The 16,256-nt window shown below is 39.7% G+C and overlaps 1 protein-coding gene across 1 annotated transcript in view; it reads left to right on the forward strand.

Moving 5' to 3' along the window:
* The window catches only part of kif6 (kinesin family member 6), a 58,485-nt gene that overhangs the window by 23,165 nt on the left and 19,064 nt on the right, over positions 1 to 16,256 (forward strand). The window contains exons 10-13 of the mRNA XM_062439805.1: positions 725 to 828; positions 2,451 to 2,556; positions 5,182 to 5,341; positions 14,547 to 14,744. Of these exons, the coding sequence (XP_062295789.1) occupies positions 725 to 828; positions 2,451 to 2,556; positions 5,182 to 5,341; positions 14,547 to 14,744 (568 nt within the window). The remainder of the gene's footprint in view (positions 1 to 724; positions 829 to 2,450; positions 2,557 to 5,181; positions 5,342 to 14,546; positions 14,745 to 16,256) is intronic.

The following is a 16,256-nucleotide window of genomic DNA, read 5'->3' on the forward strand; positions in this document are numbered from 1 at the left end:
GTGTGTGTGTGTGTGTGTGTGTGTGTCTTTGTTTTGAACTGTATGTGTTTTAAAAGGCGTACTATATAGGATTTTCCTAAAACAATACAAATAACCCAAACCCTCTCAGTCATCCCTCTCAGACTCACTAGTAGTATGTGGCGATGTATTTATTTGCAGAGATTCAGCCCTATGCCTGTATTTTCCTTTATTCCTTATTATTTTGCTGTGTTCATGACATTTCTGGGTATCTACCTTTGGGCAGTGGGCGTGTAGCCCCCATCCAATGTGAGGTTGGAACTCTGTCTGTTTGACCACGGGGCTGAGCTACAGACACACACACGCAGAGCAGACAGAATGAATTGTGTGCCTCGGCTGCATTCACACCAGCAATACGACACCTTCCTGCAGGGTTGTGCAGAGGTGTGGGTGTGTTTATTTGTGCTTTAGAACGTAACCGCCATGAAACATTAGAAAATAACATTTTATTTCTTTGATTCAATGCTCTGTTCTCACAACCGCCACTCTCTCTCTTCATTCACTCTCTAACTCGCTCAACCACTGCTGCTCTCTGTCGCTCAGGTGTCATTGAGCTGGGGGAGGACCGACCAATTTTAAATGTTTTATTTTACAAATACCAACTGACAAATCCTACTTAGTGTGCATTTTAAGTGTTCCATTACATTGTGTGTACGTACGTACACATACCTTATACCTCTTGACCTGCTTTTTTTATGTGTTTCAGCTAATAGTGCGATTGAAGAGGGAGATCCAATCTCTGAAAGAAGAGCTGGTCATGATGACAGGAGAGCAGAGAGATGACCAGCTAACTGTGGAGGAGATCCAGAAGTATGTCACCTTGTGTTCCTTGATTCAGTCATTTCCTCCATGTAACATACTGTAGATATTATGGCGTGTGATTTTATCTCCAGATGTACAGATGACATAATGTAACAAACTCATTCAGAGTCTTGAGTAGAATCTCTGGAGGAGCTCACAGCAGGGGGTCACTGGTTGCACAGCATGTACAAAGTGAAAAATGATGTGACCTTGGTGAGCCAGTCATCTCTGGACAGGGAGTTTGGGAATACTAATGTTTAGAGTGTGCCTCAGACTTTTCTCTGGACACTAATTTGTATTTGCAATGCTAATCACCCGGAGATTCTTGAGCAAATATATTTCATGATTTATAAGTTATTAGGGGTTTGCCAGAAGTGCCTGCATTACTTATGCTGTTGGTTATGCATCCTTGCTGAATTGAAGCCTCATTCGCTGAGGCCTAACCAGATCTAATGCAGTTTCCCAGGGCTCTGCTCCTGCCAGCACTGCTTTATTCATGCTGCTATGCTCAAATGGCAGAGGGACCCAGCCAGTCAGGGCCAGAGTTCAGGCCAGAGGTTCTATCCTGGACTTGGCACGTCGCCGCTCCAGCGCTGATGTATTTACCGCTCATTGGCCCCCACAGTCTGCCTTTTTATTATTTCCCTTCCACACGGGTGATTATCTTTGATTTCCCCCAGTTTGTGGTCAAATTCACACTGGGAACCTTTTAATGATGTCTGTTGTGACCACATTCACTGGACACGCTGACTTTTTTGTAGCCGTTTCCTCTCCGATTTATGCTTTGACTCATCTCCAGTGCTGAGTGATATCCACATATCCTGGCTTATTTGTTTACACAGATGCACACATATGCTCAGGTTTATAGGTTTTTTTGTCTTTCCAGACCCTCACTGCTTTGTAGTGTCAGTATCAATCCATTCCCATACAAGTTGAAGTCGATTTGAGTATTTTTTTTTTTTCAAAGGACAATATTAGCTTGTTCATTTGCGACATAACATATCGCCTCACACCCTGGAACAACTATTTGGAAACGATCAAATTCTGGTGTTTGAAAGACGATGGTTTTTTTCTCTTACAAAATATTGTACATGGCATTGAAGGGCATTCTCCAAAATCAAAGTTTGTATCACAAAACCGCTGATGTCTCACAGGGCTCTGAAACAAGACCGCTGCGTTTGTTTTAAGTCCTTCGTCATGTAAACCTAGCGTGTTTCTACACCGAACACGTTACAGTGGAAAATGAACACTGCTCGTTGTCGTGCCTACATTGGATCCGTCTGGACGGTTGCCTCCTGGTCTTTTCCAGTGGCCGCTTCCAGAGCTTGAAGAACCAATGTTTGGACTATCATCTAGTGATAGTTTATCAACAGGCCGGCCCAGTGGAGCTGGAACACACGTTTAAGTAAATAGTTTTCTTTGACCAGACCCACATTTTAAACATTACAAGCACTCCTCAAATATAGATCTTAACTGTTTGAGTACCTGTTAAACCAGTGCTGAGTGTGATGGAGAAGGACTGTAACATGGAATGTATGTGTCACCGGTTTACGCTCTGGTGGGTTATTAGAAGGTGTGTGTGTGTGTGTGTGTGTGTGTGTGTGTGTGTGTGTGTGTGTGTGTGTCATTAGGTTGGAAGACTTAGTCAAGGCCTTTGTGGGTGACCCTGATCCAGACGTGACACTGTCATTGGGACCAGACATGAGAAAAATCCAGCACTGTTTCTCCCTGCTGAAGGTAATGTATTTACAGTAGTGGTTGTCTGTACAGTTTCCACAGGCATGTCTCCCTGTATATATATGTCTGTTCTCTCTATCCAGCCATCATTTCTACTATTTATTTTTCTTTCTCCGTCTCCTTACCATCACAAGTTCCATCACCAGTGCTAACATCTGCTGCATGTCTGACAACATATTGATATTTTCAGCTGAGGTTACTTAAGTTCATTTAAAACAAAGTTATATTTCTGAGTCAATGCTGAGTTTTATCTATAGCAAAAAAAAACGCAAAAACACCTGTCCAATCAGTTTTCTTGAATGGCTCCCCCTAACAACCTCTCCTGGGAGATACATTGCTTTTGAATTAACCAGAGTTTCTGCTACAGGCAGCTAGTTCCTGTGTTTATTGTCATTGTCAGGCACTTATAATAACAATCTGAGTTTGTCAGTGGCAAAAACAAGAAGAAGCATTTTTAGTGGACATACTTTGACAGTGCGCTATTGTCCCCAAGGATTACATTGCAGCCTGTTTTGCACTTGCAGGCTGAAGCTTTCTCACTCAATACTGGAACAATTTCCAAACTTAGTCACTTAGACACACAATGATGGGAAAAAAGGGTCCACGTTGAAAAATACTGATGTCTCCCTTTAAGTCTAGACATTTGGTGTTTTGCAGTTATTTGGCATCTACTTAGATCCAAAGTGTAATGTTGACATGCAAACAGTAATATGTTTGTTTGAGTTTGCAAGGCAGCTAAAAAGCTAAGACAAGACATACCTACACATAACACAAAGGACTGCACTGTTTCCCTCTCCATTCTGTTAGTGCAGTTTGTCTGACAACACAAACCAGGGCTGAAATGTTCAGTTAATAAAAATAATAATACGTTTTATTTATATGGCGCCTTTCACGCCACCAAGGTATAAATAAAACAACATCAAGAAATATAAAAAATAAAAAACATCAAACATTAATTAAAACCAGACATCAACCTTAAAACAAGTGTAGTGCACAGTGTCAGAGTGAGTATGCCTGTTTGAACAGGTGTGTTTTGAGTTTGGATTTGGAAGTTGATTGATTGATTAGTTTATGATCAATTTAATAATTTTCTTAAGTGTATATTCCAAACATTTTCTGGTTCCAGTTTGTCAAATAAGATAATTCTTTGCTTGTCTCTGTTTTATATCATTGTAATGTAATCTTATTTACAATTATCTGACATTTTATAGATAAAGCGATCAGTTATTTGTAAAGATAAGTGATAGATTAATCGATAATGTAAAAAATCTCTAGTGTTGGCCATAATATGTATAAAATTCTTAAATGAAGCTTGTGTAGTAATCTGCTGTGACTCCATTAGAATTAATACCATGTACCCGTCAAAATAAAACACGAGGTTTAGACAAAATGATAAACACTGTATGTGTTTCATTAAAAAGGTCATTCTTTTCTTAGTCAGTAAATAAGTTCTGTTTGTATTTGGACACTGATACTGAAACTGAAGTAACCACCTGGATGAGTCACTGCAATTGAGTCAAGTTTGTGTTTCCTGTATATTTTTTATAGTTGCTGTATTTGGACATTATTTTGGTTTTGGGTCTGTACTTCATCAACTGACAATTTGTCATGAAGACTGCCGTGCAAAAAGTTTGCAACTGTAAGTCGTTTACAGAATGTTAGGATAGAACACTTATTCATAAAAATGTTGTTTTGGAAGAAGAGTGGTTATAGATCTTATTGAACATTTCTCAAACAGCAGCCGGCGGCCCACTCCTGCTAAATGAGCGCAGGGAAAACAGTGCAGTGCTCACTCTGTTCCCGGGTTCTCCGTTCCATTGGAGCTGGAGCAGCCACCAGAAGCAGTTCCAGATCCCACTTGAATGTCTGTTTATCTCTCTTTCAGTTTGTTATGATCCGCAAACTCTATCTCCTGTTCAGTTTACATTCCTCTGAGCATCACCCGAGTCACACTCCAGTGATTCTGCAGCAATTTAGATCTGGTTTGAATTGGATTTCTTTCCTTTTTTTGTTCTTTGTAGTGGCTAGGTCCGTCATGCTCAACTCTCTACTTGTCCTTGTTTCAAGGTGGTGTTCTGACACCACAGCGCATGTCTGCAGCCTTTATGTTCAATGATGACATGAAATACAAAGGTTATTTTACAAGCCTCAAGCCAAACTCCAGTATCGTCATCAGTGTGCTTCCATACAGTATATCACCCCAAATCTTCCTAGGACCAGACTTGACCCTCTTCTGTACTTTTCTCATCTTCTGTATCTTCTGCATGTGGGAAACAACTCCAATCCTTTAACCTGTTTCCCACCTGTCTGTAAAGCTGGAATATTATTGAAATTTTAGAGTTATATTGCAGACAGGGAAAAAGGATGGAACTTAATTAATGTTCAGGGAATAACGTGGAATTTAGAGGAGCATCACTTTCCAGGATGATTCCACAATGTATTTTCCAGCTTGTTTACATTCATGGCAGTTAGTTAGTTGTTTATACTGCGGATGTATTTCTGAACAGCAGAATGAGGGAAGTAGACTGCTTACTCCCTTAGAACAACTTATACTGTTGTCATGGAGATGAAAAAAATGGTGTTTCTCACAGCTCAACAATCTTTCTTTTCTTGTGTTTTGTACAGATAATGATCCTGGACAAGAAGGGTGGAGGAAACAGGTGTAGTGATGGACAAGCATCACCATCAGCAATAGCGAAGGAAGGAGAAATTCATAACAATCACCACAGTGCAGCAGAAGTGACCAAATTAAAGGAGATGCTGACACAACGTGATAATGAGATCAGTATCCTTTGACATAGTGGAGCCAAATGAGTTAGTAAGTAAGTAAGTAATTAAAGGACTATGTTGAGTTTTTGTGGGTTTAGTCTAGAGGTGTATACATTAAGTTATATCATTGTAGGTCATTCTTTTTCTAAACCAAATATAACGTTTTTTTCTATGGTTAATAGAATCATACCTTTCTTAACAAAAACAATAAGTCTGTTCTTGTTCATCAGGCGAAAGAACACGAACAGTCAGGCTCACTTTCTGTTAGTCTTACTGGAATAGAGATCGCTGCCACAGAACAGACATTACTGTTATTGAATAGTTTTACCACTCTCCCGAACTAGTCCACAAGCTTTTGATACATTGATACATACAATTAGAAGTGCTCTTATTTGTCTAAGATAATGTTAAAGTCCCCAACCATTATTCTGGATGCTCAAATATTTGTTCTACTGCAAGTACATATATAGCAAACAAAGAGGATTTTAGTGCAAATACTCATGGCATTTTTGTCTATAAAAAATCTGATGAACAATGGAAAATGTTGATCACAATATCTTAGAACACATGGTGATGTCTTCAATTGTCTTGTTTTGTCTTTGCTGCAATGGTTAATTGATTAAGCGTCCCTTATTATTCATCACCTTTCTAAAAATGCCATTTAATGTAAATAATTGATTGATAAATCATTGCAGCTCTGCATTATTGATAAGGTGACATAGTTGATATAGGTGAGTGCTTTAGATTTTTCATCCTCCTCTGCTTACTTACTGACAGTGTGCACCAAACCTTCTGAACAATGTCATGCAGTTGAAACGATCGCTCATCTGTTGGACAGAATGGACAACGAGGTATTGGCATTGTTTGATTCCCTGTAGCAGGACCTCAGGCTTATTGGTGTGAATTTAAGGTGGCAAGGGTTCTAGTCCTTTTTTACTGCACTGATGACTCTGTGTTACACAATGTATCAAAGAGGAAGCACACTGCAGTCTATATCCTCTCCAGATGAACACTACAGTTAACCAAGAAAAGAACCGCAGTGCGTAGGGCATAGGTATTCCAAATTCTGCGAAAATAGGGAAAAATCCCCAAAAATAAATTAAGTAAGATAAGTTTCAACACAAACTTAAAAATCGTGTCTGTTTCCAGCCTCACAGTTTAATCACACATACTGTTGATAGCAAAATCTTCATTAGCAGAAAGCTATTCATCCTTAAGTAAACCTGCCTGTGTTATTGCAGGGTTGGATTACAGATCCTCTACAAACACATGAATTATGAAATGTAAGTAGCCTTGCATTCATCACCAGTCCCCCAAAATACACATGCAATGTTTTTTTAATGTGTATGCTCAGATATATCTTCATCTAATGATCGCAGTTAATCATAATTACTATTAATCATAATTATAGTATTTGCGTTTGCATATGATATTTCTAATGTCTTTATGGGATTATTCTTCCCTTAACCCATCTTGCTGCGGCTTGCCATTAGATCACAGCACATTAGCCGGAAAATTGAGATGTCTGCTTGATTATTTAGCCATAAAACCTCAGCTCTCCAAAACAAACAGACTATTATCATGCAGATATTTGACCGTAGTATTTCTTGGACCAAGTATGTGTATTAGGAATGAAAAGATACTTTACTTACAGTAAATTTGCGATATAAATATGTGATGATAGAAAAATGAATTGCGATGCTTTTTTAAAACGGCAGAGCGTGCTGTCTACTTTTGACTTTTCTTGTTTGACGTTCTACACCAATCGGGGCAGTAGCTGTATCATGGCCGCAAAGACATGGCGACAGCAAGTGAACATTTTTGAAAGTGAAGATGTACCATTCTATTTTAAAGAGGAGATGAGAAGAATATCTCAACCAACATGATGCTACGTTTAATACTGCACCATAGTGAGAAGATCTGGTCAACACTGCCTGAGTGAGAAAATGAGTAAAAGGCCAAACCAAGCTGACAAGCGAATTTGCAACCCTGCTTGCCCAACGAGCATTGTTGTCTTCATGGCAAGAGATATGAGGCTGTTTTCTGTAGTTGACAATGATGGATTTAAGCTATTGGTCAACAAATGGGATCCCAAATACTGCATTCCATCATGCCTGCACTTTAGTCAGTCTTTAATGCCAGCGCTTTACAAGGAAACAAGATCAAAGGTGGTTCAGACACTCATAGAGATAGATGGCATATAATTTGCTACAGATGGCTGGACCTCCAGGGCTACCTTGAGTTATCACACAATCACAAGCCAGATAATCATCAGTGAGTGGGAAATGGCGAGTTTTGTTCTTGAAAATCGCCCTCTTTTTGAAATGCACACTGGGGTAAACATCATGGAAGTGTTGAAATCGGCTTTTATGGAATGGGAGCCTGAAAAGGATAATGACAGAATTGCTGTCGTTACAGACAATGCAAGGAATATGGATGTTGCAGTAAGAGAAGTCAGGCTGTCACCACACATCAAGTGTTTTGCCCACACGTTGAACTTGGCCACCCAAGCGGGTTTGAGTTTACGCCATGTCAGCCATTTGCTGGGTCGAGTGAGGTGGGATGCATCTTTCTTCCACCAAAGATTTGCATCTAAACTGAAACTGAAAAGCTAATCATGTTGCCATGCAATGGAACAGCAGTCTGGATATGATTGAACACTATCTTGAACAGAAAGCAGCGGTGCCAGCAGCTTTCCTAAGCACAGACATTTGATAAAATGCCCATGAAATCGATACTTTGAATTGCTCAGATATCAGAGATGCTGAGGACATAGTGAAGCTTCTTAAACTTCTGAAAAAAGCTACCACCGTGCTGTGCGATGGAAACAGTCCAACTGTGTCTCTCATCGTGACCTAAAAGCATATGATCGAGCGTAGCGTGGCATTCAATGAAGAAGACTCCCTCACAGTGAGCAACATGAAGACAACTGCACTCAACAACTTTTCAGAGAGATCCACTGGGGAATATCAACTACCTGCTAGAGTGCACGCCTTGGACCCCAGATTCCTCATCTCGAGGAAAATCAGTTGATGTGTCCAACAGACTAAAGGAGAAATTCGTACAGTTGCCACACAACCAGATATTTATTTTACTCTCTCTCTCCCCCCCCTAATTTTTGCAGAGATTTTTTTAATGACTTGGTTTTTTATGGCCTATAATTTTTCTAAATGTCTTCCAGAAGGACAGGCCTTGCAAGTGTTGCTTCCATGATAACAAAATGTGACCCCAATCTCATTTTCCACTGTGGAGGAAACAGATGAGGGGGGAGCAGGTACCATTTGTCCGACACCTGCAGCAGAACAGCCTGATGATCAGTAAGACAAAGCATATGCAGCTGAGCTGGAACAACCTTCTCCCAAATGGTCAGCATTGGAAGATCTCCTCGGGGGGGACTTTGGCTGGACCAGAGGCAGCACAGTCCAACAGTGGGATTAAGACAGAAATGGATAAGTACAGTAGTGAGACATACATTTCCCTCACAAGCTGTCCACTGAAGTGGTGGAAAGAAAATCCTCACTGCTTTCCCCTCTAGCAAAAGCATTCCTCTCCATACCAGCCAACTCTGTCCCTAGTGAAAGGGTTTTTTCAACAGCAGGGAGGCATTGTGAATGTCCAGAGGTCTTATCTTCTGTTTGAAAATGTAGATATGTAAAACATGTAGATTCCAAGCCAAGAACACAAGCCAAGCCTCAGTTTGTTCATTTGAAGACATTTTCTTCATTTGTATTGTTAATTTACTTTGGGACTTTGGGATCATTTTAGTTTATGCATAATTTAATACAAAAATTAATTTTCACTTTTACGAAGAGAGGGAATATTTATTTTGCATAGTTTGTACCCTACTTCAGAAATAAATTTAAAAATCTGTAATTTCTTACAGAAAAGGTAAGAGAAAATATATTTTGTAGGTTTGTCTGAGAAATCTCATTCATAATTTGTCTTAAAACTCGTTAGGAAATCTTACCCTGAGTTGAGTGTATTGTTTCATTCCTAATTTCTAATGTGAAATCCTTTCGATTTTCCCTCTCACAAATTGCTATTTTATTTTCCTTAGCGATCATGTTGCCTTTATGTTCTGTCATTGTGATGTTTGTATAGAAAGTTACAGCAGCCTAAACTGTCAGTCCCTCTGTCAGGGTGGTCTGTCTGCAGCGTGTAACAGTATAGTTTGGGTTGACCAACCCTGTAAGGGTGACATCATTTCCAGCCAGAGCCCTAATAACTATCTAGATTCAAACCATCTCCACAACTTAAGCTTGTATCCGCTAGCTAATCACCATGCTTTCCATGTCTGTGTAAGTGCCCCACCTCCTCAAGTCTACCCAGCTTAAACAGTTACTGGGAGCCATGGATTCCTCTGATATAGCCCCACTGTTCCCAGACTGACGCTGAATCCCCACAGGCTTAATTATGAGAGAGTTCCCTGTAAAACAAAAGGGAGCATCCCCACCCATTGCCCCTGTTTTCTCCCATGCATGGATGACTCTGCATGGGGGAGTGGGACACCTGGTAACGCTTAGCTGACTCTGCTAGAGTGATGACACATCCACCACTAGCATGATGATAGAGCAGCGAAGAGAACTAACAAACACCACTGACTTTTAAGAGTAACATAGCACAAGAATTTGTTTGTAATGCCAAGTAGAACTTAGAATTTTCCAAACTTTGTCACTGTGGTAAAATGTTGTCATACTGGATAAGTTATGTGGTAAAAATACTCCTGTCCTACAGTAAATTTCAAAGGAGAGCTGTAATGGAGAAACGTATCCCATCCCTTCTAATTATGACATTCAACTACATCTGACCATAAAAGATTATTTTCTTTTGGTTCGACCACTTCTTCACCCACAGGAGGTTAGAAAATTGATCCTGAAGGGAAAAAAACTATGATAAGCAAACATGCCGTGAAAACATTAATTTGGTAGCTGCTTGGGCTGAACAGGTTACTGTTCAGCACAAGCAGCCCACAGGTTACTGTTCAGCAGCCGCAGACTGAACATTTTACCTACACTTCTGGGTATCAACACTCTGATGTTTCAGATCTAACTGCAATTTGAAACATCAGAGATGGGCTTCCATAGAACAACTTAAAGTTGAAGTTAATAATTTGATTTAGATTTGTGTTATTTTTTGTTTTTCTCAGGCGTAATTCTGCACAGTACAGGTTTGTATGCAAACACGTTGAACTAACCATGCTACTTATTGTATACTTATCACACTGTTAAGTATAAGCACCTTTAAATGGTAGCTTAGGATTTAGATTTTATAGTATTTGAGTTATTTATACTTCCCATAGGAATATTTTAATATCTTATTGCATGTGCACATATCATAAAGAGGCTTGACAATAATAAGCTGTTAATTTATTTAATTTTCCAGCTGAAGTGGGACAGGGATATGCAATTTTCTGATAGCAGTGATCCAGGGTCATAAAGTGGAAAAACCTCAATCTTATGAATAGTAGCACTCACAACTAGCAGATGATTCAGTTTTATTTCATTTGGCTCACTTGTGCAGGTGAATGTATCCAAGAAGGATTTGGCTAATACTAAATCATAATTGCAATGGTGATAAGGCACAGAAGTTAATATTGCGTTTACTGCACTGGCATGGGTTTCTGGATTCCCTGGCCATTGTTCAGTATGATTCAGAATTCCCCACAATCAAAAAAATGCTATAAAATGTATTGCTCAATGACACTATAGTCTCGCCTTGGAAAACAAAACCTTGGGGCTGATAGCTTTAGTGGTTTATGTTCTGTGCTAGAGATATTATATTTAAGAAAATGTCATATCTATAAAGATGATAGAGTCATTTAGGTCAGCCATCCACCAGATTAAAATTATAGACATTTGTGGTTCCCAGACGGTGGATCCTAATGACTTTGGTGATCCGCTGACTGTTCATGTAGTTCCACAACATTTTCTGCTTTATTGGTCAGGAAAGGCTGGGGATAAAATAGGTTAGTAAGTATGATAACTTTGCTTTTGGTTTTTCTTTTTTTGTAGTGTTAACTATCCTTAATCACTTCAAGAAAGGGAATTCTACTTATTGGGCAGATTGCTGAAAAGACTGATGTTATTGTTTGTCTTGGGAGGACAGTCTTGGTGGTTGTCAAGATTTCTTGCTCTGAGCCAAAGTGTTTGATCGGCCAACTTCATTGCAGGGGGAAAACATGGTAATTAGTAGAGACCAGAAGCCCTTTTTTGACCAGAAGATGCTGGTTCAGATTCCTTTGAGATCAGATTCCTTCCCGTCAAATAATGTCAAGCATTCTTCTAGGAATCTAGGGGTAATATCTGATGCTACCCCGTTTTGACGATCAGGTCACAAATGTTTTCAAGTCGTGTCATGTAACTCAAGATACTTTACTTTATCAGTTGCTGATTTCCACAAAGTTGTACACACATTTATCTATCCTCAGCTTGATTATTACAATGTATTTTACCTGGGTATCAGCCATGGCTCACTCCACTGTCTCCAATGGGTACAAAATGCCGCTGCTTGACTTATTACTGGGACTGAGAGGCATTACCCCTGTGCTTGTTTCCCTACATTGTCTCCCTGTTACTTTTCGCAATGATTTTAATTACATTTTATTGCTCACTTTTAAAGCCTTAAACGGCCTTGTACCTAAATACATGTCTGACTTATTGACCTGGTATGTGCCCCCTTGGCCATTAAGAACCAAGTATAGAGCCCTGTTGGTTACTCATAGGTCATGGTTGGTGACTAAGGGTGATTCGGTGTTTGCTATTAGATCTCCCACGCCATGGAACTCTCTGCTTGCTGGAATTAAATACACTCATTCACTAGCTTCTTTTAAAGCTCTTCTTAAAACTTTTCTCTTTGTAAAAGCTTCAGAAAATGTATATGGTATGTGTTTTTGTTTATCTGATTCTATTCATTTTATTGCCTCTACTTTCTTTTTATCAGATTTTCTTTTCTTTTTGTAAAGCATTATGTAATATTGCTAAGAAAAATGGCATATAAATTACGTTTATAATTATTATTATATTAGTGGTTTCACCCCAAATATAAAGTAATGGTGTCTGTCTCTTTATGGTACTCATTGCTCGAACCTTCCTCCAATACTGCAATTGTAATCTAGCATCTTAAAAAGGAGGACAAAAAGTTCTTTGTTAAATTTTTGTAACTTGAAATTGGATAGGTCTGTGGCACCACGGAGATTGGCGTTGCACCTTTGCCAGCCCCCGTAATTTTAAAGGCATTTTCTTTATTTCCTGTGATGTCTGCTTTATTGGACAGCATAATGGAGAGTGACAAGAAAGATGAGAAGGAGAGATTGAATGCACATCATGAGCTGAGTTTCGACCACAGTGTTTTGAGTGCATGGCATGTGAAGCAGCCCACAGATCTATCGTGCAACCCCCAAGAGAAATTTTCATCATATACGAGAAGTCCACGATGGTGGTCAGCACAAATGAAGATATCAGATGCCAGATATCTCAATAATGGAAAAACCTGGTGAACAACAGTCTAAAGTAACGACTTGTGCGAAACAATGACATAGGACCCACAGAAACAGTCATATTTCTTTGTAAAAGTTGGCTTCTAGGTCATTTGGAATTGCGTCGGGTTTAGATTTTGGCAGTTTTGAGAGGACTGCATGGTTGGTTTCATTGGAAACTGTAATTGGAGATGCGGTTCCTTCATGTTATTGTTCTCACTGACATCTCCTTTGTATTGCCTGACAGGAATATAAATTAACTTATCTAGCTCATTCGAAAGTACGTCCATTCATCATCTAAAATAATGACATATTTGATGCTTCTTAAATTATCTTGCTGACCACCACCATTTCAGTCTAGCCACAGCGAGACGTCTGCTAATCTCATAGGTAGGAACACGCTTGAGGATCAGACTAATGTGTTGACTCTAAATTATGGGTTGTGATTAGTCCATCAAAAACACTTCCATTTATAGTGGAAAAACAGGCAGATAGGGCAGGAGCTGAATGAATATTTTATGAGACTGTAATGTTTTATTCATATAGGTAACGTATACGAAGATCAAAACTAATGGTTGGAAGCGCACTTAGTAGAGGAATAATTTAGGAAAGCTTTTGTGTCTTCACCTGCTAACCCATGAAAAGCTTTGATGTCTTGCTTTCTGTTGACATCTTAAAAGCAATCTTGGCAACTTCGTGCAAAATCTCTTGATCGTGTTTTTCTTTACACAGTTTTCCCACGCAAATCTAGTTTTTTCTATTACAAATTTCCCTCTGTCAGCAGTTCTGATTGCAATAAACTTGTCAGTCGTCCGCTTTCTCACCAGTAGTGGTAACAGCAGCGTGCTCCTGTCACTCTACAGGTCTACGGGTGGTGTGCTGAAACGTAGCAACCAGGCGTCAATTCGATAATCAAATTTGAAAGCACTGATGAATCTATGCTCAGTTGTATGCTTTTTTTTTTTTTTTTTTTATAAATATGTGAGGCCAGCTGAAAGCAGTTTGAGCAGGAGGCAGATGATCAAGTACAGAATAGTACTGCACTGTTGGAAGCAAAGTGTAGTACGTGGAGCAAAGGAAACGATTATAGTAAATTGTCCTAATGCATAGAGACATTGCATATGGAAAAGTGGAACGTGTCATGGCAGTAGAAGTGTGAACGGGATCGAAGCGGCAGTCCTTGCTTTTCAGTCTCCTCGCGTAGCCACTCAATTACTCTCTGTCACACTCGCGCAAGAGCACCCAGACGTACGGACACATCTACACTTGGACTCGAGAAGACAAACACATACATACAACCTCATCAGTGGGAGAAGATTTTGTGGAATCTTGGCAGGGTCTCCGCAGCCTCTCTGGCTCCTCTTCTCTCCACTGATTCATCCCAGACCATGACATCTCTCTGAGCCTGTAAGGTCAGACGCTGAGCACATGTCAGCACTCTGCCATTATTTAAAAGCCCACAATGTAGTGCTGCCGCATTAAGGAAATCACTATGGATGTAGCCCTTTTAATGTATATTGTCAGTTTTGTACTACCTTTTAAATATTTGGTAGCCTTAATAGTCTGGATGTCCTCCTGAAAGATATTTCTAATGGCATTCAGGTTCACAATGTTGTTCATATGTCCATCGAATTCTGAGTCAGTCAACATTTGTTGAGTTGCTGTTGCAATTGAGTGAGAGATCTCTCTTCAGTCTCTTTTCTACCCAAAGTAAAGACAATTATAATCTTTAACTCAGTGCCTACAGGTATCCTGATTCGGATGTTGAAGAAAGAGAAAAAAAGGGCCCAGGATGCTGCTGCACAGCTCGCTAACACCACCAGTGGCCAGGGCCTGACCTCCCAGAGTGCCTCCACTATATCACCAGTGCCACTTGTGAGGGAGGGAAGCAAGGACACCATCTCTGCTGACCGTGAAGGACGAGCTATACAATACATGAAAAAAGGTACTTTGAGAAGCCTTATTCTCTTTTTGCATACATCTGTCTTCACTCTGAGCGAGACAAATCGGGGTCTGAAATGGCAACATGAGTTTGTAGATGTGGCGTTGTTGTTTGCATCTTCATGGCTGTATAACTCAAAGCTTTTCCAGACAACATTTTGGCTTAACCTAACAATTTATGGCCACATAACGAGGCTGTCGCATTCGAAGGTTGATTCACCCAAATCTATAAAAACATATTTTCTCAGTTACGTCTAGCGATATCCGTACAGATGGTTATCACTCTAGATGGTATTGGTTTCATTTGTCCAAGTTTTGAAATATCTGCCTTTGCATGTTTAATTTTTTAAATATGTTTTTTTAAATGCTGTGAGCTCCTCAATGGAAATCCACTGTATCAGGGTGGTGGCAGAAGTTTTAGGAACAGATATCCCAAAAACTGAAAAAATAAACCTATGACAAGATACTTTATTAATCCCCAAGAGGGCAAATTGAATGTCACCCAAACACAAGACAGCCAACCTACAGCAAGGAAACATATAGACTCAGGCAGTACAAAATGAGTGCAAGGCACAACATCAACATCAAATCAATCAAACAATCAATAACATTTAGCAGTCCACAACAATGTTCATTACAAAACCTCACTGCACCAGGTATAAAGGTTCTTCTAAATCTTTATGAGAGCACCTTGGCATCACTAGTCTGGCACTAAAGGAGCTCTTCAGCTCACCAAAAACACTGTAGAATGGGTGGTCCTCATTATGCAGGATGCTCCTGAGTTTCCTGCCTGCTCTTTTCTCCATGACCACCTCTAGTGAGTCAGGAGGCATGGCATGTTTTAAATATTTTTTAATAATTTAGGTGAACCAACCCTTTAAGAATGCACTATTTAAGCAGCATGGTTGCTCACTGGTTTTCAGATGGTTTTAATACCTGCATTTGCCTGTGACCTGGACCTTAGCTTCAGAAAAGGAACTTGTCCTCCCTCTGTACCGCACTGTAGCTGCTCACTGCTACTACATAGTAAAAACAAGTCAAATGCATCCCGTTATTAAAGTATTTTATAAATTGAATACAATTTTCACAGATGTAGACTCCATTAAACCTGATAGTCAGTCTTTCTGAGCTGGAAGAGGCAATGCATTTGTGATAAATTAGGCACTAAGAGCACAGACAGGTGATCTCCCTCTATTGGAATGTGGGTAGCTCGTTGTGGTCATGCTGATTTTCAGTGTGCCTGTTGAGGTTGCCTTTAGGGCATGACAAATCCTTGATTTCTGGATTTTACAGCATGGCGAAGAGCATGACATCCCAGAGCTCCCTGTACTGCCTTATTTCTAAACAATGTCATCAGCAGGATTGCATTTATTTAGGAGTTTCCTTTTGGAGGTCACTGGAGTGGCCCAGTCTGCTTGTGTTTCCGCAAAGCAACATTAGACAGCACAGTATATTAAACCTGTAATTTGTTGCTGATGAGTTTAAAACCTATAATACTTACTGGAAAATGAAGCAC

This window comes from Scomber scombrus, chromosome 19 (assembly GCF_963691925.1).
Source record: "Scomber scombrus chromosome 19, fScoSco1.1, whole genome shotgun sequence".
In the NCBI taxonomy this organism is placed as follows: Eukaryota; Metazoa; Chordata; class Actinopteri; order Scombriformes; family Scombridae; genus Scomber; species Scomber scombrus.